This window comes from Saimiri boliviensis, chromosome 6, assembly GCF_048565385.1.
Source record: "Saimiri boliviensis isolate mSaiBol1 chromosome 6, mSaiBol1.pri, whole genome shotgun sequence".
Lineage (NCBI taxonomy): Eukaryota > Metazoa > Chordata > Mammalia > Primates > Cebidae > Saimiri > Saimiri boliviensis.
In genome coordinates this window covers 73154773-73181210 of record NC_133454.1, presented here as the reverse complement: position 1 = coordinate 73181210, position 26438 = coordinate 73154773, and the positions used below count along the sequence as shown (strand labels likewise).

At 43.3% G+C, this 26438-nt stretch overlaps 1 protein-coding gene across 3 annotated transcripts in view; it reads right to left on the bottom strand.

The window, feature by feature from the left end:
* The window catches only part of CLPB (ClpB family mitochondrial disaggregase), a 275007-nt gene that overhangs the window by 125882 nt on the left and 122687 nt on the right, over positions 1 to 26438 (bottom strand). For all 3 annotated transcript variants that reach the window (XM_074400970.1, XM_003923422.4, XM_003923421.4), the window contains one exon: positions 15659 to 15745. In XM_074400970.1, the coding sequence (XP_074257071.1) occupies positions 15659 to 15745 (87 nt within the window). The remainder of the gene's footprint in view (positions 1 to 15658; positions 15746 to 26438) is intronic.

The following is a 26438-nucleotide window of genomic DNA, read 5'->3' as shown; positions in this document are numbered from 1 at the left end:
TACATAATATAGTTGTGAGTCTTTTTTTTTTTTTTTTTTGCTACAATATTAACCATTAATACTGAAGTTAAGTGAGTCTTCTGAGCCTACTCACCTTACCTAAAAGAACTTCTAAAACTACCTTCAAAGGTAATTTATCCAAATATAAATTAAGATTTCAAAGAGAAATGAGAAGGGCCTCTAAGCAGCTAAAATCTATGTCTAAAACTCATATATTTAATTAACAGTAGAGTCTTCAGGTTCTCATTCGGAGTCTATTTACTCTCAGTTTATATACAATTTGGATTAAGACTGGTATTAGTCAGTCTTCCTATTTCCCTGAATGTTAAAAGCCAAGAAGTTACAAAAAGGCAGATACAGATAGGCAAACTAATGGAAAGCACTGCAAAACAACATCTGATAGAGAAGTAGTATGGCACAGAGGTTAGAAAAACTGGATGTAAAATCCGGGATGATCAGAGTATCAGAATGAATAATGGCAGTAATGGATTGCAACCTATTAATCAGATATAATTATAACCCATTGAGTAAAATAAGATTCTCCATTGAAGTCCACATTGAAAATCAATTAATAAGTAAATGGGAGAGAAGGGAAAGTTCTGTCTTACTACAGAATGAAAACTAATAATTGTAGAACCATTGTTGAAATTAGAAAATCACACTTTTATGGCCTCATAATAATTATTAGGAATAAGACTATCTAGCTCATCTGGTTGTGTTAATACACATAAAGTGGCTTAGAACAGTGTCTGACATATAACAACGGCTCAATGAATGTCCGTTATCATTACTGTGTACCTCACCCTGTGGTTGGGGTACAGGGAAGTCAGGAGCCATATGAACTCAGACATCTAAATTGGGAAGACAGCATGGCATTTTATAACAAGCACAGAGAGACCTGTGTTCAAATCAAAGCTCTATCACTTACTGACTATGTGTTCTTGAACCAGTTACTACACCTCTGAGCCTTCATTTTCTTACCAGAATAATGGAGATGATGATGGCTCCTGTGCAGGTTATAAGCATGTAACCAACTCCATAGTGCCTGACACATTAAAAAAAAAAAAAAAAAAAAAAAAAAAGCTGCACAAATCTAAGCTCTCTACCTTCTGTTGGTATAATCTTAGCAATAATCACATGAATCTGGGCTGTGGTGGGCATCAGATCTATACGTGACCACCCAGGACTCATGCTGGCATAGTCCTGTGTCAAGAAGGCAGCTCTTCTATATTCTGCACAAGTCAATGTGTTTTGAAATCCAAGTGAGAAGGCTTTGTCGATCTAAACTCAAAGGGACGTAATTTGGTTAATCCTCAGCTGCTGTGTCCAATCACCATTCAATCACACCCCCTCCCATGGCAGGCTGTCCCTGCAGGCAGCTAATGTCACTAACTGTGCTACCTGGGCCTCTCCAGGTTCATGAGTATTGATTCCATCTGTCCAATTTGCAGGCTGCAGGACGTGTCCAAGCAGCCACGTATGCTGCCCTTGGTCCTGAAGGGCAGACAATGGTCTGGCAGGGTGGGGAGAAGACAGTGAGTAGGATCGACCCTGGGGCTGCTAACCCAATCAAAGCGAATGGGCAATTCACTTCACAAACTTGGAGGCCAAAGAAGATAAGCCTCCAACATAGTGACTCATCCTGAAACCTCAGAGAAGATGCCCTTCACTTTTAATAATACTCAGAAGGCAGCAGCACCACTGTGGGGTACAGACATAGCTAAAGAAATCATGGTGGCCGGGTGTGATAGTTCACACCTGTAATCCCAGCACTTTGGGAGGCCAAGGTGGGTGGATCACCTGAGGTCAGGAGTTTGAGACCAGCCTGGCCAACATGATGAAACCCTGTCTCTACTAAAAATACAAAAATTAGCTGGGCATGGTGGTGGGTACCTGCAATCCCAGCTACTCAGGAGGCTGAGGGAGGAGAATCACTTGAACCCGGGATGGGGAGGATGCAGTGAGTCACAATCACGCCATTGCACTCCAGCCTGGGTGACAAGAGGGAAACTGTCTCAAAAAGGAAAAAAAAAAAAAGAAACCATGGCTGCTCTGTATCCAACAGTGGCATCAAACACCTTGCCATATAGCCAGTAGGTTTTTTGTTCAACAACCTTCATGTACTTATAAAGCATCTAACCAAGAGCTCCAAAGGGGTCAGGCTATTCTTTGAGAACCCAGCCCAGACTGGGCAAGAGGGATACAAGAATATGATTTACCACTAGCTTGGATTGCCAAAAGAACCTCACTGAAACTATAGCATATAGCATACAGCAAGGCAGAAACAGGGTAGGAGGCTAGCCAGGTTAGAGAAATCTAAGGCAAGGATGGGAAAACAGGCTTAGCATTAAGCCAGCACCAGGGAGTGCCAAGAAGTTCACAGTCAAAATAGAATCAAGAGCCACACACCAGGCAGCAAAGGTAGATATGAGGTTAGAGGTCAAGAATTAGAGGGTGAGGTAGAACAGCAGATTATAAACCAAGTGAGTAGCCAGAAACCAAAGAATACACTGGTACCAGAATTCAAGGCAAGGCAAAAGCAGCAGCAACCAGGAGCAGCAGCAAGGAGACATTGGAAATGGAATGATTTCTGCCCCTTTTGTTTTCTGCTGAAGTGGAAAGAAATCCCCAACACGAAACAGTATTTGGAAGAAGGTGACTTACATGGGGAGATGATGGTGAGTCAGCCCACCTGGCTGATATACAGAATACAGAGTGAGCAGTAAGAACCAAATATGATGGCACAGAGGAAGACATGCACTGCTACTGGAGCTGATCCGTCAAAGGACAATAGGACAATAGCAACCTCTCCTTTGTTCTGGTGCTGGCATACTGGCTGCCATATTGTAGGTTTGGGTTACATTATTACTCTCTTAAATTTGAGTAGCTGGCACCAAATGGGCTGTGGTACAAAGCTAGGCCTTCATGGTCATAACAGTTGGATTAAAGGAGGCAGAGTATACCAGGCCACTCAATTATGTTTTTCTATATCAGTAAACATCACTCAAAAGAGTTACTCCACAGGCACTCACTGGGCAAAGGCTTAAAAATATCTGCAGTTCTCTGGCTAACATGGTGGCTCACATCTATAATTCCAGCACTCTGGGAGACTGAGGAAGGAGGATCGTTTGAGCCCAGGAGTTCAAGACCAGCCTGGGCAACACAGTGAGACCCTATTGTTAAAAAAAAAAAAAAATTAAAAATTAGTCAGGCGTGGTGGCACATGCCTGTAGTTCCAGCTACTTGGGAGGATCACTTGAGCTCAGGAGGTCAAGGCTGCAGTGAGCTGTGGTTGTGCCACTGCACTTCAGCCTGGGCAAAAAAAAAAAAAAAAAAAAAAGAGTATCAGCCACTCTCTCAGCCAGCTTAAGATTTGGCCTCTCATGGTCTGTGGAAAGATGCTTATACCAGAATGACCCTCAAAGGCTAGGGATAGTCTCCAGATATCCTATTTCCCTTACCAATTTGGGGAAGCAGAGAATGTCTATGACACAAGCATGTTATATTGTCCTTTACTTCCCAATACTAACTTTCAGGTAGTTAACACTCTGTAGGACCACTTTGCCCCAAATCAGGTTTTGATAGAAATGTTAGGACCAGAAGGCCCAACAGGCCAGGCGCAGTGGCTCATACCTGTAATCCCAGCACTTTGGGAGGCTTAGGAAAGCAAATCACTTGAGGCCAGGAGTTGGAGATCAGCCTGGTCAACATAGTAAAACCCCATCTCTACTAAAAATACAAAAAATAGCTGGTGCGGTGGCTGACACCTGTAATCTCAACTAATTGGAAGGCTGAGACAGGAGAATCACTTCAACCCAGGAGGCAGAGGTTGCAGTGAGCCAAGATCGAACCATGGCACTCCAGCCTGGGCGACAGAGTGAGACACTGTATTAAAAAAAAAAAAAAAGGAAAAGAAGAAGGACCAACAAAAACGAGGCAAGGATGTGAACAGCCAATTCCTATAGAAGGAAACCAAAAAAGATTATTAGGTATATAAAGAGAATCTTCAAGTTCATTTGTTATTACAGAAATGCAAATTAAAATGAGATATCACTGTAAATTCACTGACAAAAGCACTGACGAAAGTTAGAAAGCTGAAAAATGGCAAGTGTTAGTGAAGACAAGGATCTGGGACTCTTCATGTGCTGTTAGGATACAGACTGGTGAAGCCATTCTGGAAGCCAATCTTGTAGGACTTCATTAAAGTACCTTACCCTATGACCAAGTGCTTCTACTCCTGCGTATATAATTCCCAGAAAAATTCTTATGCATAAGAATTTCCATAAAGGGCAATGCAAGAAATGGTTCATCGCAGCATTCTGTGCTAGTGGAGAGTGGTGGGCCATCAAGTGTCCACCACTGGGGGGACAGATAAGGTAAATGTGGTAGCCACACACGACAAAACATGATGCAGTCAGAAGCAACAGGCTGGATATACATGCAGCAACATAGATGGATGTTTTCAAAAAGGGTTGAAGTCCTATCTTTTTAATTTACACATTAATTGAACTTGATCTTTTGCTACAAAAGTTAATCCCTTTCAGGGAGTCTCTCAATTATAGAACTTCTAATTCTCATGTGATCTAGTAATCTTGGGGGTTGAAACATTAAGGACCCAGTGAAAACAATGAACTCCCTTAAGTACACCCAAGGGCCATCAAAGAAGCCACCTGCTGTCCCCTGCTTCAACTGGTTGGTGTTCATTTACCTTCAGGGCTCCTTGGTGACTCCATCACCAACTCAACTGAGCCTTTTTTGATTCCCAGTCTGAGTCTATGCTCTTTCTCTTTGTCTGCACAGCACCCAGTACTCACCAGCATGGTAGGTGACCGTCATCATATTGTATCATGATGGCCTGCTTACTTTTATTTGCCTTTCCCACTAAACTATGGGGCAAGGGCCAAGTCTCAACCTTTCAGCTCCTTGCCCAGTGCCTGAATCATAGATGTTTTCTGAATGAGTGTATGAATAAATAAATAAAAGATGAATAAATGAAATCATGATTTTATCTGATGAAAAATGGGAGAGAAAGGTGGACAGCAGCTGTCTCTGCCCTGCTCAGGCCCTGCTCAGCCTTCTCCCACCTGAAGGTTCCAACTAGGCTGCAGGTGGTTTAGCTGTAGAAAACCTTCTATCTTCCTCTCCCGAGCAGTAGCACCTCCCTGGGCTACAGAAAGTTCCCAGACAAAGCTGAGGAAATAAACAGAAGGGTCGTCCCTAAGTGGCAGCTCCTGAGATTCATGGAACTCCCTTTGGAGCCACAGCCAAATTAATTTGCTGATCGGGCTGTAATTAGATTAGAAGTGGGAGCACATGTAGAAAGGCTGGCTCACACTGACCTTGATGAGCTCTTGCTTTTAGGGCCGTGGGGAGTCACAATGCATGGGAGGGCAGTTACTTCTATCGATGTTTAGGCTTTCTGCTTTCAGCAGCCAGAGGGGGTTGGGGTACTCACATTGTTTAGGGAAGATCGAGAAAACCTGTGTTGTGAGCGGAGGCTTGTGTTGGGCCAGGCGCGTGTCAAAGACGGCTGGAGAGCAGCTGGAGTTGGTGAAGCAAGAAGGGCAGTGATCCCAGCTCCAGGTCAGCCCTACACAATGTTGAGCTACAGAAGAAGCTCCTCTAACTCCTCCTCCCCACCCCACCCACCAACATCTAAAGCATAGGATCACTGTGATGAGCGTCACGGGTCCCAAGAAGACAAAGAGTGACCTCTTCTCAACCCAGTGCACACCTCGATGAGGGGAGGAAGCAAAGAGGTCACAGTTCAGGAGGTCTGCTGGGAAGTCAAATGAGCTGTGGCTCATTCAGTAACCTGGTCTCCGGCTGGTCAAGAAAGCCGGGTGGCCCAACCAAAGGCACTAGCATTTGTTAAATCTACAAGTCCTGTGGCATGGGGACATGAGCTGAGAGTAGAGAGGGAAGGGGAACAGTTTTCTTTTTAAAGCCATATTCCTAAGGAAATGAATTAAAGATTGGGTAGGAAATAAGGTAACTGTACAGAAAATGTGCCCCAGTTTCTTCAAATGAGGATAATTTTTATTTATTTACCTTAAGAGGTAAAGATTAGTAATCATAATAAAGCAGCCGCAGTGTGTTAGACACTCTACATTCACTATTTCAGATCCTTATAACAACTTGCAATGAGGAACCAGTCTTATTTTATAAATAAGTAAACTGAGGCTTGGCAAGATAATGAGTTATCCAAGTGTACACATTAAATAAGCACAGGAACCAAGATTCAAATCCAGGTCTGAGTCTAAACATGGTGTACATTCCCCTAAACCAGAATGGCTCTCACCCGACTGACCATCCATTAGTCTGTCTTATTATCCTGCAATTACTGAGCCCTTACTGCATAGAACAGAACAGCGATATTTTCAGATGGCAGTTAAAGCAAAGCAGTGCATAGCAGCTAGCTAGGATAAGGAGTCTGTTTGAGCTAGACAAGGGTAAAAATCAGTGGTGAACCCCGACAGAGGTGATGTTTAGGGGCAAGGCTCAAGGAAGCCAGGCACATTAAGCAGATGGCCAAGGAATCAAGATCACCCACGACAGAGTTTCCAAGACAATCCCAATTTCACATCCTCCGTCTAGTTCTAAATACACTTTCATGTCTTTCAATTTGTGGTTCATAATATATGGTCACCAAACCTAAGGCCAATGTAGTCAGGCTCTAGTTGTTAGGACTTCTTACTACAGAAAAACTAAGAACTATAAAAGGCAGAGGAAGGTCTTAAACTCAGGCAGTTTAATTCCAGAGCCCCTATTCTTCACTACCATAGTATACACAACTAGACTGGATGCTCCCCAAAGCAGGGACTGTGCCTTGACTATTTCCGTCTCCTCACACATAGGGCCCATACAGGGCAGTAAATATTTGTTGAATCAATTCACTTCTAGAGCCTGATGTTGTACAACACAGAGTTTTTAGTCAGCTTCTAGGCTTTACTTTTAGTATTGCTAAGCTCTGCACCTTGGGTTTTATAGTTGGTTTTTATTTTAGTTGTTGATCCATATACTCATCCCTGTTAGTCTTTATCAACAGATTTAACCATTGCTCTAGCCCACTGAGTTTTTATTTAACATTCCCTATTCTTTCATGCAACATGTTAGTACCTCCTCAAGCTTCATTTACTCTGTTGGCATTTCTCAATGACCTCAATGAAACAGTGATATGAAGTAATAAATAGGACAGAGCCCCACAGCTCACCACTCAAGTCTGCTCTCTAGTCTGATGTACATTTGTATATAAACAATGAACCAGGTCATTTACATTTATTAGTCTATACTATTTTTTACATCATAATTTTACTCATACAGATGTCATTAGAGACATCCAAATATCTTACTAAAACCCAGAAACACCCATCATATCTACTGCCGAGCCCTGGCTCACCAGTCTGGCAGCCCTGTTAAAATAAGCAGCTTATGGTATGGCTGTTTTTAAAGAAGTCTCTTAAAAAAGAGGTATAGGACTATCCATATCACAATTCCTAGAGATGGAACACCCTCCCCTAAGTAGCTGACCTGAATGAACACTGGATGCCCTCCTTTCCCCAAATGACACTCTCCATGAAGACAGCACTGAACACAGAACCCCAGGACAGAATAGAGCATTGGGCCCGGGCAGTGTACCCTGAGACTGTCACGTTAGGCAAATGAGCTGGTGCTGATTTCCAGGGAGCAGTGTCTTGGGTTACCTGAGGTTAAGGCATGTGTCTGCCAAACTACGGGTGCAGGCTGGAATTGGAATATCATTACCACAAAACAGGATTATCTTGAGTAACAATTCCAAATGGGATTAGAAATGACTCTTTGTTACTCAGAGACAATGGGCCATAGCAGTAGGAGTGGGAGAAACATTAAGCCCAGCACACTTTTCTGGGTGCATGGTGTTGGCATTCTGGGCACTTGGCCAGCACCCTCACCCATCCTTCCTTGCTGGGGAAAGCTGGGTACTGTCTTGCACTGGGAAGGTGGCCACCTGTGACAAAAGCCAGCCTACATCAAGGTACCCTGCTCAGGGGTCCCATGTTCTTGGGTTCCCTGCCAGCTGCTCCTACTAGCACATCTCTACTTTCAACCTTTGTGAGCCTATGCTCACAACAGTCCTTCCGGAAATGCTCTCCCCATACTCCCCATGTTACCTATCGAATCCTGTCCATCTTTTAAGGTCCAGCTCCTCTGAAAGGGCCTCTTTTCATGCTGCTGGCTCTACAGAGCATCATCTCCTCCACAGCACTCTACGTGTTCTTCTCTGTGGCACTGAACACATTCTGCCTCCTTCTCCAAAGTGGAACTTGTTTTATCTGTTTTGTCAGCTTTTCAAGAACAAAGAGAGTGGCTTGTCTGTTTTTTACATTTCTCAAAATCCATCTAAGACATCATGGGTCATTAAGAAACCCTGACAGGGCTGACCTGACTCCTGGTCCCAGCATCCTTTGGTCCATTCCATGGCCTTGCTCCCTGCCCCTTCCCTCTGTAGGCAGTGTAATCCAGTGGAAAGAGCAAGGGTTTGGGGTTCAGAAAGACATAGCTTCAAATCCTGGCTCCTTCTTTTACTAACTGGACAACCTTGGGCAACTCTGAGCTTCATTTTCTCTATCTGTAAAATAGGAATAATAATCCCTGCCTTTCTGGATTGCCCTGAGGATTACAGCCAACATAGGAAGTGCCTGACATGGGCCCTAGCCCTACTCTACAACATGAAGTCAGACCAAGAATAGGCTGTAAGACGGAAGAGGCTCTACACCCCTAAGGTAGGACCGACTTCCATGTGGTTGGTCAGGCTTCCTAAGGATCTACTTTCAATCACAGGTATACTGGTACTGTACCTTCCCTACATATGGCTAGCCAGCGAGGAAGGAGAGCCACCCAGGGAAGCTGCCAGTGGTCAAGCTGCAAGAGCAGCACCTGCTCTTCGCTCTAAGAACACCTGTGAAGCTGTTGGAGCCTACGAAGAAAGGCCTATAAAACCTCTTCTGAAGGACAGCAATCTGGCTTAGGCCACTGGTTTTTTAAAGACAGGGTTTAATGCACCCTCTCCCCTTAGTAAGGCAGAGGCAAAATAAGCAAATGCTAAAAATAAATGACTGCTGTGAGAGGGAACTGAATGGTCTTCAGCCAAGGATGGCAGCACTTTAAAATTAACAAAGCCCAGGTACCACATCCAGGAAGGCCTTGGCAAATGCGTGTTATCCACTCATTAGCTCAGTTCCTCAGGGACCCTGGCCAAGCAGGGAAGGCAGTGCCGGGAACCAGTCCTTCCGACACTGATGAAATGCACTCGGAGAGAAAAGGCAGAAGGAGGGAGGGAGATTCTTGTGGGGAATTTCAAACAGTTCTGCTGTGCTTCATGCTCTGCCTTGCAGTTCTCACCTTCTCTGAGGCAGGGGCTTGCAAAAGCCACCACCAAGCCCAAGCAGAATCAAATCAAAATCTCCGCACACCAGCCTCCCTTTTCAGGATCTTTGGTTCCTGAAGCACCACAATGGCCTCACCATATAGGTGGTCTCTCTGCATGAGAGTTCAGAGATGAGGAATCCAAGAATGGCGTGGGAGAGGCAAACTCCCAGTCTTTACCCTCAACTTTCTCCTTGCTGGAATGAAGAATCATATACTTTATGAATTTATACAAGTCAGCTGTATACTACTCATAAAGTGAATTTATCACTATTCATCAGTAATTATACTTCATGACATCACTGATAGTATGAATTCACAAATCTTCATTCTCTACTAAAAATCAGAATGCATATCACTCTAATGTGAGATATCATCAACAATAAGAATTCAAAACATTCCAGGTGACCATTAACAATAAAATTAATTTTGACACTACTAACACAAATTCTCAGTATGCCACCACAAAATAAAATTAATTTTGACACTACTAACACAAATTCTCAGTATGCCACTGGTCACAACTAATAATGAAAATCAGAGAGAGATAACAGCTTTCTAAAAAGTTTTTTAAAGTCAGTTTACTGAAATATCATTTACACATAGTAAAATTCATCCTTTTTAAGATATAATTTAATGAATTTTGATAATTATAGACACTTATGTAACCAACACAATAATCAAGATATAGCCTATTTCTCCATCATCCCAAAAAGTTATTATATTCTCCTCTCATTCCCAAACCTTGGCAACCATGAATCTGATTTCTGCCCCTAAAGTTCTGTCTTCTCCAGAACGTCATATACATAGAATTACAGAGTAGGCAGCTTTTTGTGTTGGTTTTAACTTGCCATGATGTTTTTGTTGTTGTTGTTTGGCTGTTTTTACTATATGGATGTACCACAATTTGTTTATCCACTCACCAGTTGATGGACATTTGCGTTATTTCCAGTGTTAGGAATAAAGCTGCTGTAAATATTTACATATAGGTCTTTTTGCAGACATATCTTTTTATTTCTCTTAGACAAATACCTAGGAGTTGCTATTACTATGTGGTATGGTAAATGTATACTTTACCTTTATAAGAAACTGCCAAAGTGTTTTCCAATGTGGCTATACCACTGTGCATTCCTATCAGTGATGCATGAATATTGTTCTGTACCTTTGTCAGCGCTTGGTATTGTCAGTTTTCTAAGTTTTAGCTACTGTAGTAGGTGTGTAGTGGTATCTCATTGTGACCTGAATTTGCAGAGTATGTTTCCATATGCTTATTTGCCAACCATTTCTTTTTTTGATGATGCAGCTGCTCAGATGTTTTGCCCATTTTAAAGAACTGAATTGCTTATCTTTTCATTATCAATTTGTAAGACTTCTTTGTATGTTCTGGGTACTATTCCTTTATCAGATATATGTTTTGACAGCTTCTTTTGTTATGTATTAGAAATTATAAGAATCTAAGTCATACCATTTTTCTTCCAAACCACTATCCTCTGCACATACTCTAATTAAGGGACTAGGAACGGCTTAAACTTCCAATTTGCAAACATCATAGTGCTGCTGGAACAGAGGGTCAAGCAGTACTTAAAACCTGCTTAAAACTCATGAGACTATTTTTATCTCCATTGCAAGCACCTACCACCACCAAAACTTTAAGGAAAGCTACATCTGGAGAAATGACTGTCCTATGAACAGCTTTTGGCCCCCCAGGCTCTGCACCTCCCAAAGCCCTGTTCCGGTCCGCCAGACTTCTGGAATGGTCAACAATCGTCACACTCCATTGCTGGCCATTGTTCACTGGGAAAGGTAGGAGGCTCCCAATCCATCCCTCAGTGGAAGAGCAAATAGTGGGGCCTGTGGCTGCTTGGACATCAAAGTTGAGTCAACAGGCCTGGCAGGCCCTGCCTCTCCGCCTACACATCCTGCAAATGCCATCTGAAGGAGCTTCCCCAAGGGGGTCATGACTTTCAGCTTGTCATAGCACACATCAAAGTTTGCACCACACACGAACTGGGTGCATGGGTTCGAATCAAGTCGCCCGAGAGCGGATACTCAGCCATTGTGTCCAGTTTTAATCTTGTGTTTTCCCAAGTAATTAAGCCTTCTTGCTTATGAACTTGTGACTAAGTAAAGCATCACTGAGAGGTTGTAACATCAAAGTGCCTTCCACCGTCTGTCCGTGTTTGGTAAAATTGGATTTCTTTCCCTTCTTAAAGAAAAACTAATTGAATTTAGCTGAAGGCTGTGTATATTTGCACAAGCCGGTGAGGGCTATGCTAAGTCACAGTGATCATTCTGGGACCCTGTGGCTTAGCCTTTAGCTGGACTGGGTCAGAGTGCAATATAGAATGAGACACCCAGACTCAGGCTAAACAAGTGCCTTGTGGCATGAGGCTTATAGAGGGCTCACTGTGAAGAAGGGGGCCAGACCCCAGGGACTGTTCCTTGAGTCAGTACTATACCCAAGCTGTTACTAGGGCTGGCAAAAGGATGGTCCTAGTAGAATGTTGGTAAAGCTTTGGCAGCATGGCTACTGAAGACAATGGCCATCACATTGCTCACGTCCTTGATGTCAGCAGTCCAAGTAAGCTTCTTAAGGCAAAAGCTGTGACTGGTTATTCTCTGAATCCCCGATAGCCTAGCATATTAGCACCTGACACTGCAGAGGTTTTAAATACGTTTGCTGGATATACATAATGATAATATATATTATATATATATAATGATAACATAAATACATATAATATACAGAGATATAATGCTCTGTATCCCTTTTTTGCTTTATCAGGAAATGTCAATCTAAATTAATACCCAATTTCCCTAATTACCTAATTTATAGTAAATACAGCATGGTCCCATTCATGTTAAATTTGTATGTGAACATACATACAACAATTAACTGCTAGATAGAGGGAATTCAGGTGACTACGACTTTCTTTTCTATATGTTTTTACAAAAACAATAAATCTTTTCAGAAAAGAGAATCTCTGGTTCAATCTTTATAAAATTATCTTTCCTTTAACCAATATGATTTCTGATCTTGATTCAGTTTTCCCTCTCCTGTGTATATTTATATGTGTATTTTAATTTAAGTTACTTCAAACTCTTTTTGAAAGTAAAAGGAGAAAATATATTATAAATTAAATTCTTGTGCATATTTTTAGAACGTAGTTCTATAGCACTGTTATTTCCTATTCAGAACTAAAAAGTACATACAAATCTAGAAATTCACAAGAAGTTAACCTCCTTAAGGATAGAGACTATTGTATTCGATATCCCTAAAGACTTAAGATATTATTAAGCAGCATCAGGGTGAAATGACTGGGCTACTCTGAGGATCTCTCTCTTGAGCTTGTGGGCTGCCTACATCCTAAAGGAGGTAAAGGTTCTCTCTGCTTTCAGCCTTGAATCAAGGGTGCTCTCCTTCTATCTTCCCTTCATCGAAATCTAATTCAAAGATGGTAGCATTTCAGGCCTGACCAATATGATTCTGGAAGGAGTTAGTGATTGATTATAGGAAAATCAGTACATTTCTAACAAGCAGAAACCTATTGGCAGATTGTGCTGGTATGGATATGATAATCCTTCCAGACTACTCACAGGGCACCTTAACAATGAGGCCTACTCACCCTGACCAATGTACGTTCTACTTTTCCTTTTTCCCATGGCACTTCTTCTAATATATTATATAGTTTACTTTGCCATTATATTTATTGCTTATTGTCTGTCCACGCCTTTCTCTATCCAAGGACCACAACTAATACAGAAAGCAGCTCTCTGTGGGCAGGCATCTTTGTTTATCATCAATGTTATTTCAAGTACATAGAACAGTACCTGGCAAACAGTTGGAGCCAAAAAAAATTCTGTGATATGAATACATTAATCCAACCCAAGAGTATCCTATTTTAAATAAAAATATGTCTTCCCTGGATGGTCGAAGGAAGAGAAGGGCACAAAATGGATACTTAATTAGTCCAACTAATATAAGCCAACACTCTCACTTTGCTCAACAGGCATCACTGATTTGCTAATAGCTCTGGATAAAGACAGAACAATCAGTTAAACCAACAACTCATTAGATTCAAAGAGATGTGTCCCCAAAAGCACATCTACTAGCCATCTGATCACTAATTGACAGTATTCTTAAGCATCATGTTATTTCCTATTCAGTCTCAACCTTGAAACTACTACACACAGAAGGAACACATCTCTCCACCTCTCCTTCTTTAGCACCACTGGCTATTTCTTGCAGAGGGAAACACCTGCAAGCTGGGGGAAAAGACTGGTGCATGCAGTGAAGTACCACTGGCATAGAATTAACAGGTGTGTTTGTGTACAGAGGTCTAATGGGGGCATCAGAGACTAACAACCCACCATTTATAACCTGTAGCACATACATTACCTCATTTGATTCTCAAAACAATATGGTGAGAATCTACTCTGCTGCCACACTAAGTCTCCTCCCACCCTTTGCTTTGACAGTATAACATAGACACTGCTCTAAAATCACTGATTATACTATACTATGTCTCTTTACCTGCATTTGTTTTTCCCATTGGACTGCAAACTCCCCATGGTCTTGCATTCTGCAAACACTAGCACAGGGCCTGGCTCAAGGCAGATATTCACTAAATGTTCATAGAAACAATTTCTGATGAAGAAACAGGTGTCCATGGAGTTCTGAAATTCAATTAAGGCTTGGAACCAGGACTAGACTCCAGGTCTCTCAACTATGAAGCCTATTTATATCAATTTTGCTTTTAAAGCATAGGTGCTTGGAGCTAAAGAGGGCAAATTAGGAAACTGAGTGACTGAGAACAACAAAGGAGCACAGAAGAAAGACCCATCTCATGTATGGCTAAGTCTCTCAGTCAGTCTGAGGCAGTACCACCTCTATATTATAAAATCCCGTTACATTTTTTTCTTTCATATTTATAATCCTTTCAGAGGTGGCCAGTACTGGCAGATAAAAGCCTTAAACACCTACTTGCAGAAAGAATTGAAATTGGTACCTCCAACTATAAATTTCAATGGCTGTTACTAAAGTGCCCAGTCCACTTTCTTTGAAAGTATCCTTTTTTGCTCTTATTTAATCAATTTCACACAATCGTAGGTAGAGCAAATGTGTACTACATCCCAACACTTCTAGAATTATACAGACTCCAAGGCAGAAATCAGAACAGATTGAAATGGAAAGGCAGCATCCGCACTAGGCTGGGATCTGACATCGGGAGGTAGCAGTGAGATACAGTAAAAGACACAGACCATAGCTGCGCACAGTGGCTCACGTCTATAATCCCAATACTTTGGTAGACTGAAGGTACAGGAACACTTGAGGCCAGGAGTTCAAGAGCAACCTGGGTAGCATAGTGAGAGCCCTATCTTAAAAAAAAAAAAAATTAGCCCAGTGTGGTGGGGCATGCCTGTAGTCCCAGCTACTCGGGAGGGGGAGGTGGGTGTATCACTTGAGCCCAGGAGGTAGGGGCTGCAGTGAGCCATTGACTGCACCATTACACTCCAGCCTGGGTGACCAAGCAAGACTGTATCTCAAAAAAAGCTCAAAAACACTGTTAACACATACTTTGCAAGCAGCCAGACCAGGTTCTAAATCCTGTCCAAGTGACACAGACAAATCACTTTTTCTCTTTGGGTTTCAGTTTTCTGAGCTACAACATTAGCATAATATATATGTTATTGAGTGACTATGAGAATTAAGATAACTCACTACACAAAGTAAACTATTTCAATCTTATACAATAGCTACAACCCTGACAGAATGAGGGAGGGGGCAGGAAAACAGCAGAGCATCCAATGGGAGGGAAAGAGATTCCCCCATCTTTCTTAGTTTCCAGCAGAACCTCCAAAGAAAAAGCCCCTGGAGGAGCACTTGTTGGGGACAATAACTGCAGACTTCTCAAGATGAACAGACGGGGGTAACAGAACATGACAGTAACTTGCACCTATACATTAACCACTTAAAACAGGCTTCAAACATCTGGTTGCTACAATAATGCAAATGACTGGCCTCAGGTCACAAAGCCAATGATTGAAGGAGCTGGGAATCAAAGCTACATCTTCTGTGCCCACAGCTACTATAGAGTTCAATGCACCACGTGAAGTCCAATACCTTAGTCTGAATCCATCTCCCTGCCACTGGAAGAGGACAGCAGGGAGGCACAACCAGGTGGGGCATGCTCAGCAGTGTGGACTGCAGAGATCTGCCTAAAGGAGCCCTATGTGGAAGGAGATCTCTCACCTGTCATTTCGGTTGATGGCTGCCACCATGAGTGCTGTCCAGCCAAGTCTGTGTCTTGCATTGACATCTGCGCCTTCTGACAGCAGTCTAAAATGAGACAGAGAAATATTTTCAGGGTATGGGTTATCATGGATGTAAAAGTGGAAACAACCATAGAAGAAATGACACAGTCAACAAATGGAGGCCGAGTGAGTCTGGAAACAGAGGCCTTTGAGGACTACATTCCCAATCTCAGCTTCTCTGGTCATTCTGCTCCACCCAGCCTTCCCCAACCTCTCTCCTTCCTTTAAATCAGTCTGTCCCCTGTTATCTTCCTAGCCATTGAGAAAACAATGATCCCTCCCTATCTTAATACTCAGACATTCTCACTCCCTTGGTCCAGAATACTCTCTCCCTGCCCCTTTGCATATTTGAATTCTCCTCTCATGCTATTTAATACAATCCTTGTGGCTTGTGGACTCCTAAGAAGGAAGCCTTCCTTGACTCATCCAGTCCACAGCTCTTCCTTCCTTAATTTCCCAATGTTAGGAACAGAATGCCTAATGACATGTCTTATGTAGTTAGTTATCAGTTGACAAAATGATCACATTTCTCAAATTTATCTGTATTGTGGTTGTTTAGAAATTCAAAATCCTTCAACCCAAGGAAAGATGGAAATAGATTAGGTTTGAGAGTCCACATAGACCCTCCGGGAATCTATATGCCAATGCCTAACATGTTGTAGAAGCTTAATAACTGTTAAATAAATTAACAAACACAGAATTTAAAGTATTCCACTAAAAGTCTGAATTTTGGTTCCTAGGAATAAGGGACCCAACAATGTAGGGGTGAGTAAATAGAATGAACTCTTACTGAGTACCTTCTACAAGCAGGAACTATCCCAGGTACTTTACATTCATGATTCCATGTGCTCTTCATACCACCTAAGGAGCTAAGAGTAATCTCCTCTTTTCAGGGATAAGGTAACAGGCTCATTGAGGTGAAATGACTTGCTTAAGGTCACACAGCTGGTTAAGGGGCAGTGCAGTGACCGGCTAGCAGTGACTCTAAGCCAGGCTCCTTCTCACCTCACCACCTTTCCTCTAGACAGAACCTGGCTCTAGATAACATGAAAGATAAAGACTACATTGATGTCAGTGAATCAGTATGACATGTGCTTGATCCTGTGCTAGATTCTGGATGAGGGTGAGGAGAAGACATGGCTCAAGACAGTATATCAAACAACACAGTGCTAAGAAAGGGCAGAAGGGGTTGGGGAAGCTAGGAGGCTGTCTGTTTTTCAGTGAGTTCTAGCCAAAGGGCAGAGAGTCCAAAGGCTTGGGTTTGAGTCCTAGCACCATTCTTGTGCCACAATCTATAGTAAATGTCCTTACAGATCAAGTCAAATAAAATCTCTGTGTTGCTAATGTTAGCAGGTTGAGAGGATGAGAAACATCATGTACTAATGCTTCTTTCAAACACTTTCAAAAGCACTGTCAAAGCCCAAGAGGGAGACACACCACAGAACTGCATGTCTCATGAGTGCTACGAATGGGACTATGGGTTGCAGGTGCTCAACAAGGGAACTTAACCCAGTCTCAGTGGCCAAAAAGGCCTCTCTGAGGAGGTGCTGATAAAGGGGAACTGGTCAGACAAAAGGGGGTGAAGGAGGGTTCTAGGTAGAGGAGGTCTTCTTCACCTACAGCAGGCATGGGATACGTGAGACCCCGTAAAAGGGCTGGTATGACTGGGGCACAAAATGTTAGCAGAGAGTATTAAGAGAGATTAGGAAACCTTCCTTTCCTATCTCTCGTTTGGAGGATTTATTCTGGTGAAGGTCCCTTACTATATATAATGTTAAACTTATTTTATGCAGAAACCATTTTCTACGGCCAAGAACCCTGTCTAATTTACAGAATCTCCTTTCCTTGTTTAGCAGGCCACGTGATACAGTAGAGAGCGCATGGTTCTGATCTTAACTATCATCCTAATTGGGATGGCCTCACTTCTTTGACCCTCAGTCTAAAAGGCTTCTGAGGGAACAAACTTGAATTGTGTCTTGAAGAAGGGGAAGAGTTTAGAGAAGTGAAAGGAAGTGCATGTCAATCAAGGCAAGAAACAGGATATGACTGCGAAGCAGGAAAGAAACATTCAGAGACCATCAGGCAGCTCCATCTGGGTGACAGTTCACAGCAGAGAAACAGCTGCTGAGGTATGCAGTAGCAACACAGGGCCTCAAATGTCAGATTAGGAGGCCAAGGCAGTGGGCATAAACCTGTTTAAGTTATAGGCTCTTTTGTGACTATGATCGAATTTCTTCCAGAAAAGTGCATAGGAGCACACACACTCAAAAAAATTTTTTTTTTTACATATAATGATCAGGTGTTCACAGCCCCCATGAAATCAGTAATGGACCCTAGGATGAAAGCTCAGTCTAAAGGTTTGACAGAGTCCTGGAATGCATGCTACTGCCCTGCACTCCCATGTCTAAGAGGCATATCACACATCTCTCCCAGCAGCTCTTGCTGTGGAGCCTTTGAAAGAGCCTCAGAGCCGGGCGCGGTGGCTCAAGCCTGTAATCCCAGCACTTTGGGAGGCCAAGGCGGGTGGATCACGAGGTCGAGAGATCGAGACCATCCTGGTCAACATGGTGAAACCCCGTCTCTACTAAAAATACAAAAAAACTTAGCTGGGCATGGTGGCACATGCCTGTAATCCCAGCTACTCAGGAGGCTGAGGCAGGAGAATTGCCTGAGCCCAGGAGGCGGAGGTTGCGGTGAGCCGAGATCGCGCCATTGCACTCCAGCCTGGGTAACAAGAGCGAAACTCCGTCTCAAAAAAAAAAAAAAAAAAAAGAGCGAGCCTCAGAATGCTCTTCAAAACAGGTTCCAATCAGTCACCATCAATCCAATGAAGCTAGCAACAGAGAGAAAACCTACTTGGCATTCCTTAGCTTCCCACCAAAGGCAGTGAGGTTGTCATTCAAGGTTTTGGGGCAAAAAATATTCTAAAATTAACCTAATTGCTAAGCAGGCTGAATTTGAAAGGAGGGAGGCTACAAAATGGGGATAAGAAGACCAGTCTGGAGGCTGCTGTAATACAGACCTAGGGAGAGGAGAGCTGGGCAGGAAAATGAGAAAGGAGAGTGTAACTAGGATAAACTCAGAGTGACTAAAATCCCTCATGCCTCAGAGTAAACAATGACCCACGTTCCCCTGCCTGGGCCCTGAGAAAATTGTGGAAGCAGCACTGCTCTAGAGGTAGGGCTGAAGGAAGAAGATTGAAATGCCTCCTCCTACTGTCCCTCAAGGACTGAGTGCAGTCTAATAAAAAGAAATAGATGAATATAGGGCGCTGGAGTAAGTCAGACCTTGATTTGAATTCTGATCCGGCTAGATAACTCTGAGCAAATCAACTTTAATTTTCAGTCTTCTGACCTTTGGGATAACAATCTCTAATTTGTAAGATCCCAGCCCTGGCATATAGCAGGTACTCGATACAGACCCTACCATCCTGTCTCACTTCCATCATTTTGATGGAACAAAGTGTAGCGCTCTCAAGCTGGTAGTGGCAGGTTGGCCAATACCCAGGGATTCTAAGATGTGGTCATAAGAATGACTGGATAATTCAGTGAAGCTGGCTCTAGGCACTGTGTCCATTCATTCAACAAACAAGTACACATACCCACTCTGTGCCCAGCCTCTTGCTGGCTACTGAGGAGGAGACAGAGAGAGAGGTTCTTGCTTTCCAAGACCTAAGCCAGGCAAGATTTCTCTCTTCTCTTCCTGCCTTCCTTCCTACTTTTATACATACATATACACAGGTATGTACCTGTGTGTGTGTATGGGTATAAAATTCTGCTTATAACTTTAAGTATGCTCATATTGCTAAGTATACAAGAACTCCACTGTTTCTAATTGTTGCATAATTCCCCGTGGTGTGTGTCTACATATTCTTTCTCTGCTTTCCTAGGCATACCTGCCCAGGGAGGCTCTATGTCCCAGCCACCAAAAAACAATGCTCACAGCACATCCTCTCGTATGTCCCCTTTTGGACCTGTGTGAGCATTTCCCTGTGGCATGTACTCAGAGTGAGATCACTGGGTCCCGGGGTATGTGCGTAGTTGATTGACTAAATAGTGCCAGGGTCCTCTCCTGAATAGCTGCTCCATTGACCCTTCCACAAGCAGGACAGAGGTGTGCCTATGTATCCCTCTTCCTGTCAACACATGGCCATAGCCAGTTTTCTAATTGCTGCCAGTCTAATGGGTGGGTATAAAGGGCTATCATATTATTCTTTTATTTTGCATGTCTCTGATCAGTAATAATTTTGAGCTATTTGTTATATGCATGTTTGCATTTTGGGATTTTCTCTTCTATACATTGCAGAGTTTTCTATTTAAAGAGAAGGAACTGCTAGAAGAGGCACTTCTCTAAACCTGCTATCATTTCAATGAAAGAACATATGGAAGACTCAGGAGACCTGGGTTCTAGCTCTAGCTCTGCCACCTACTATTCTAATGCCCTGAAGGAAGGCACAGCACCTTGCTAAGCTTCAGTCTCTTCATAGGTCCAATGAGGATCACAATCCTCCCAGTGTCACAAGAGTTTTAGAAGGTGGCACTGAAATATGAAGGAAAGGGCTCTACAAACCTGAGGGGCCATTCACAGGACAGTGATCCTCAGTGAGACTCCCGCTTTTCAGCCCTGCCCAGCTCCTTGACTGAGCATCATTCTTTGCAGTCTCTTGGGATTGAGGTGTAATGATAAAAAAGGAAATGACCCTGGAGTACAAAGGCTGGAGTTCAGATTCTAGCTCTGTCACTTACTAGCTGCAAAATGGAAGACATTAATCCCTCTTGTGCAAAGTGTAAGGATTAAAACAGAACTCCCATTAGGAGTGGTGGCATCTGGTAAATCAAGAAGGGACCACAAGAGAACCCCCAACTACAAGTAACTTTTCCTCTTCAGAGCTGGGTGCCCCCCACCACTACTTTTGTACAGAGCAACCCATAAAGTTGGGATTTTACAAACCAGGTCTCCTCCATTTCATTGTGTTGCTTTGCAAGTGAATGCCCAGTGGGCAGTCATTTCAAAGTCCTGGGCCTGCTAGGGGACTGGCTGCCTGCTGAGAGCCGCTGAAAGGGCCTTTGAGGCCTGAAAAAGCCACCCTTGCTCTCCCCTGAGATTTTCGCCAATGGACAAAATGTGGCAAGTGAATTAATCTCTTTTAAAAAGAGCAATGCTTGTGACAGAGTACAGTGTCTCTGAAAAGGTTAGGATTCCATCATCCCTGAGATGATGAGTAGAATGCTTAATGCAGGCTGCCACTCAGGGCAGAGCAGCCTGTGTCCAGGGGTTAGGGAAGCAGAGTGGGCATGGTGAGCCTTTCTGGGCTCACTCCAGACTTGTGGAGGGCCCTTTCCTAATGAACTAGGTCTCCTGCTTGGCAGGGCAGTAGGTGACCCTATCAGGATTGCCCAGGGTAGTTGACAGAGAATAGACTACATTAGAAGTCCAGAGTTGAAGCCAGGCATGGTGGCTCACACCTGTAATCCTAGCACTTTGGGAGGCCGAGGTGGATGGATTACCTGAGGTAAGGAGTTCAAGACCAGCCTGGCCAACATGGTAAAACCCCATCTCTACTAAAAATACAAAAATTAGCTGGGTGCAGTGGCGGGCACCTATAATCCTAGGTAGTCAGGTGGCTGACATATGAGAATCACTTGAACCCAGGAGGCAGAGGTTGCAGAGAGCCGAGATCACGCCACTGCACTCTAGCCTGGGCAACAGAGAGAGACTCCATCTCAAAAAAAAAAAAAAAGTCCAGAGTTGAATTCCAGCTCCTGCACAACTCTCAGGCAGTAGAGTGGGTCAGAAAAATCAGTAGGAAAGATCTTATGTCAAAAGATTAAAAAAAAAAAAAAAAGAAAAAGGAAAGATCTTGTTTCAAATCTAGGCTCTGGCGGGTGGATCACCTGAGGTCAGGAATTTGAGAACAGCCTGGCCAACATGGTGAAACCCTGTCTCTATTAAAAATATAAAAAATTAGCCAGGCATGGAGACAGGCACCTATAATCCCAACTACTCAAGAAGCTCAGGAAGGAAAATCGCTTTACCCTGGGGGCAGTGAGCCAGAGATCCATGCTACTGTACTCCACACTGGGTAACAAGAGCAAAACTCCATCTCAAATAAATAAATAACATAAATCCGGGCTCTGTCACTTACTAGGTGAGGAGTGGTAGATGAATGAGTGACTTAGCCTCTCTGAATCTCAACTGTTTCCTTCATTTACATGCTAGCTCCTGCTTTCTAAGCCTGATTCTGCATCTCTTAAAAAAAAAAAAAAAAAAAAAGGAAAATACCCCACCAACCCTATTATATATGTCACATAGGGGTGCTATGAAGAGACAGTGAGACAAAGTATGTAAAAATACTTGGGATGCAATAAAATACTGTACCAAATAGCATTAAGAAGAGCTTATGCTATTCTTATCACTTTCCAATTCGTGTTTACTCAATTTTAAAGAAGTGACAGAGTAAACCAGGATGATACATGAAAGGGTATACACAGAACTTGGAACACAGTAAGTGCTCAAAATTATCAGAGGATAGATAAATGAACTGTCTAAAATTCCCAGGCAAGAGCAGTGGCAGGAAAGGGAAGGTTCCCTAGCCCAAGAGCTGAAGATGATCACAGGAGAAGGACAAATCAACCAGGAAAAACATAGCCTACTCCCATCCACCAGTGACCCTGGAGACTCCAGAAGGCAAAAGACCAAACAGGTGACAGCTATTACCTGTGATTGGGGAAGGGGTGATGAAGCAGTCAAGCTTTCTCTTTCTGCTGTGAATGCCTCTGTATTGTTTGAAGTTTTGTTTTTATAACAATGACCATACTATTACTTTTTTAAAATAAAAGTTTCTTAGGAAAAAAAAACTCCTATACTTTCTTTTTTTATTATTATTTTATTTATTTATTTATTTATTTAGAGACGGAGTTTTGCTCTTGTTACCCAGGCTGGAGTGCAATGGCGCGATCTCGGCTCACCGCAACCTCCGCCTGCTAGGTTCAGGCAATTCTCCTGCCTCAGCCTCCTGAGTAGCTGGGATTACAGGCACGTGCCACCATGCCCAGCTAATATTTTTGTATTTTTAGTAGAGACGGGGTTTCACCATGTTGACCAGGATGGTTTCGATCTCTTGACCTCATGATCCACCCGCCTCAGCCTCCCAAAGTGCTGGGATTACAGGCTTGAGCCACCGCGCCCGGCCTCCTATACTTTCTTTTAAGAAGCCTTCCCTAAGATGGCCTTGTTGCCACCACAGCCTGTGCTAATCTGTATCAACGCAATTATCATACAGTTCACATGTCTAACATCCCCAGTATGCAGCATGTCCTTCTAGAAACAAGGACTTGTCTTCATCTCTCTGCTCCAGGTGCCTGCCATAGCAGTTGGCATACCACAAAGCTCAGAGTCTGAAGGAATGAATGTCTACAGCACTTACCTACATTAACCTCTAACCAATACTTCTATCTGGTTGGAAGTTACCTGTTTTATAACTGTATGCTCATCTTTTTCAAAGAACTTAGGCTTCTATGTATATGTAGGAGCGGGTGGGTGCAGCTTCTCAGTCTCAGGGCTGAGGACATTTGTGGATAAAGGCCTATGGGCTGGAGGTCACAGATTCCAGTCACGGCTCTATCACTTACTAGCTTTGTGACCACAATAAATGTCTTTGTGGTCCTTACTTTCATCTGCAGTAAGAGAAGGAAATTGAATGAAATTCTTTCTAAAGTCCCTACCAGCTCTACAATCTTATGATTCTAAATATGTGCAGCATCGAAATGAAATTTGAGTAGATTCCTAGCAGACACAGCACTCAGCAAGACTTCCAAAGAGAAGACAACTTCCCAGGCTCTGTTTGTAGGAGGGAGGGAAACAGTCCTAGATAGGGACACAGAGAGATATTTGGACTAACTAGCTCTTTCACTCAGGGGAGGGAGGTACCACTTGATTTTTCTTCCTCTTTCTTTAGGACCAATCAATAGAAAGCGGCCACTGAACTTCAATGATGCATTGTTCCAACTGATTTCCGGATCCTTCACATGAACCAGCCCTCAGCTGCAGCTGGGGAGGGGCTGAAGGGTAGGGAGCCCTATCCCACCTGCATCAGAGGCCTGGAAGCACTGAGCCATGCAGACCCAATCATGATTGCTATCTGGGCAACAGGGCCCTGGCTGGAGCCTCACAGAAGGCCCTGTTTACAGTAATAACAGCACCAGGCCCTGCTGTCTGAGCAGAGGCAAGGTGCCTGAGGCCAGAATCCCCAGGCGGCCTCCATCTGTGCCTTATCTATCTTGCCAGCAAGGGCTAGGAGGGGCAGGGCAAGGGAGCAAAGGCTGCTCATAGACCCCAAGCCTGGGCCAGCAGTCTTCAGGCAGAGTCTTAGTGCTTCAACTCCACAGACAAGGCCTCTCTAGCAATTTCTCCATTTGCTACTTGAACTGAGCACCCTTCTCCAAGGCTTAGCTGGGGACCCTTCGACAAGGAAGCTCTCCAGATGCTCTCACTCCCAATGAGATGGCCCACCAAGTATTCTGTCATGCCTGGAGAACTCCAAGGGGAGTGAGGGCAGTGAGGGAGGAGAGGGGCTGGCAAGTATGCAGTATCTACCACAAACACAGGTGTACTGTGAAATGTGTCTGCTTGTTTCATAACTGGCTATTTCCTATCACCAAAAGCTTTAAAATTTCTGAACTTAAAGAATGATCTGCAGAAATTAACCAGTCCAAATCCTGGAGGCTCAGAAAGCATCCTCCTGACCTACATATGAGCTTGCCTCTGCCTGTCTCTTCCAGGCTGTGTGACTGTGGGCAGATCACACTAACCTCTCTGGACCTTAGTCATCTTACCCTGTCAGCCTGCCAGCCCTACCTAACATGGGTGCTGAGATGACCAAAGAAAATAATGTGTTTGACAGCACTTACATTTTCCAAATCTTAGTTGCTATTATTACAACTGTTCTGTTTGTTCAGGCACACAGTGGAGGAGCTGAATCACCACCTCAATGAATGCTTGCTGGGTCAGCTGAATAAAGTGTAATGCTGGGTGGTCATTCCTCGTCCCATCTCTCTTACAGAAACTTGGCACATACTAAATTGCATAGATTATTTTAACTTTTTATTCTGAAATAATTTCAAACTTATAGAAGTCACAAAAATAACACACACACATATCCCTTCAAATAATCTCCACTCATATGCTGTTTACATGTTGCCTCATTTGCTTTTCTATTCTTTTTCTATTTTTTCCCGGACCATGTGAAAATTAATTTCAGATACTATGCCCCTTTACCTCCAAATACTTCATTGAGCATGTATTTCCTAGTACCAGAGCATTCTCTTACAGAAGCACTAATAATGATTAAATTCAGAACATTTACCATTGATAAACTATTTTTATGTAATATATAGCCCATATTCAAATTTCTTCCATTATCCCAATGTTCTTTATAGCAAATTGCCCCTGTGATCCAGATGCAAGCCAGGATCAATATCAGGGCCAAACACTGCATATGTTTCAATTTCATCTAGAATAGTTCCTCAATCTTTCTCTGATTTTCATATTGACATTTTTTGCAGAGTACAGCTGGTCTGTAGAATACTCTTCTATGTGGATAACAATTTTTGAGGTGCTACTTATTATTTATCCATTCATTCCATAAACTCATCCTGAGGACTGGTTATTCCAGGCCTCTGAGCAGGGTACTCAAGATTCTTTGATGAATTCTGTGGTATCCTTGCCTTCAAGGCATTCACTGGACAGCTACACACAGGGCAAACAGTTAAAATACAAGCAAGGACCCTAGAGGAAAGTGCCATGAGAATGCAGGTCAGGGCAAGAGAGCCACAGGGATGACTTCCTAGAAGGAGAATGTGCCAGAAAGGTTGGGCCAGAAGCACAGATTCCCAGAGTGATCTTCTGGGATCCTCTACGGCAAACATCTTTGCTTCCCCAGGCAGTGTGTGCCAAGGCTGAGACTGTATAAAACGTGAAAATCCAACAATACAAGGCCATAAACGGGAGGGAGTGGCCCAAGGCACCTTCATCTGGATATCCTGCCCAGAGCTATTAATATATGCATTTCCCAGAGAGCCAGCAGCTGCAGTGGTGACAAGGAAAGGCCTGTGCAGGACCTGAGGTGTGGTAAAGAGTCACAGGCGCCACCTACCGGCCCCACAGCAGGCCTCCTGGCTGGCTGCCAGGAAACCTGTCACACCACAGCAGTGAGACACAACAGCGGTTCAAACTTGTCAGTGTTGGTACTTGAGCCACCTTTTGTGAAGTTCAGGAATCCTACAAAATTTCTAGTACAGAAGAGACAGTAAAAAGCCAACCATAAAAATACCTGGCCTCCTTGGGCAAAGGTGTGGCCTTCACTCATTCAACAAAACTTAAGTAACATCTCCAAGCCAGCATCTGTGCTGGGCGCTGACAGACACTGCAATGAATCAAACATGAATCTGGCCCACAAGGAGCTCTTATTCTGAGCTGGAGAAGAGAAAATGAAACAAGCACACAAATAAGTGCTCTAAGTATCACAGGTGCTCAGAGATGTTTTACACAGGGTCAGGGACCACAACTCACTGTCTTGCAAACCTCTTGAATGATGGAGTTCAAAAGAGCTCACATTTATTGAGCTCCCTACTACGCAACAGATACTTGATATTTATGATCTCATCTGATCCTCTGAAAGAAGCCCAAGTCATACAGAGGGTAAATGACTGGTTAAGATT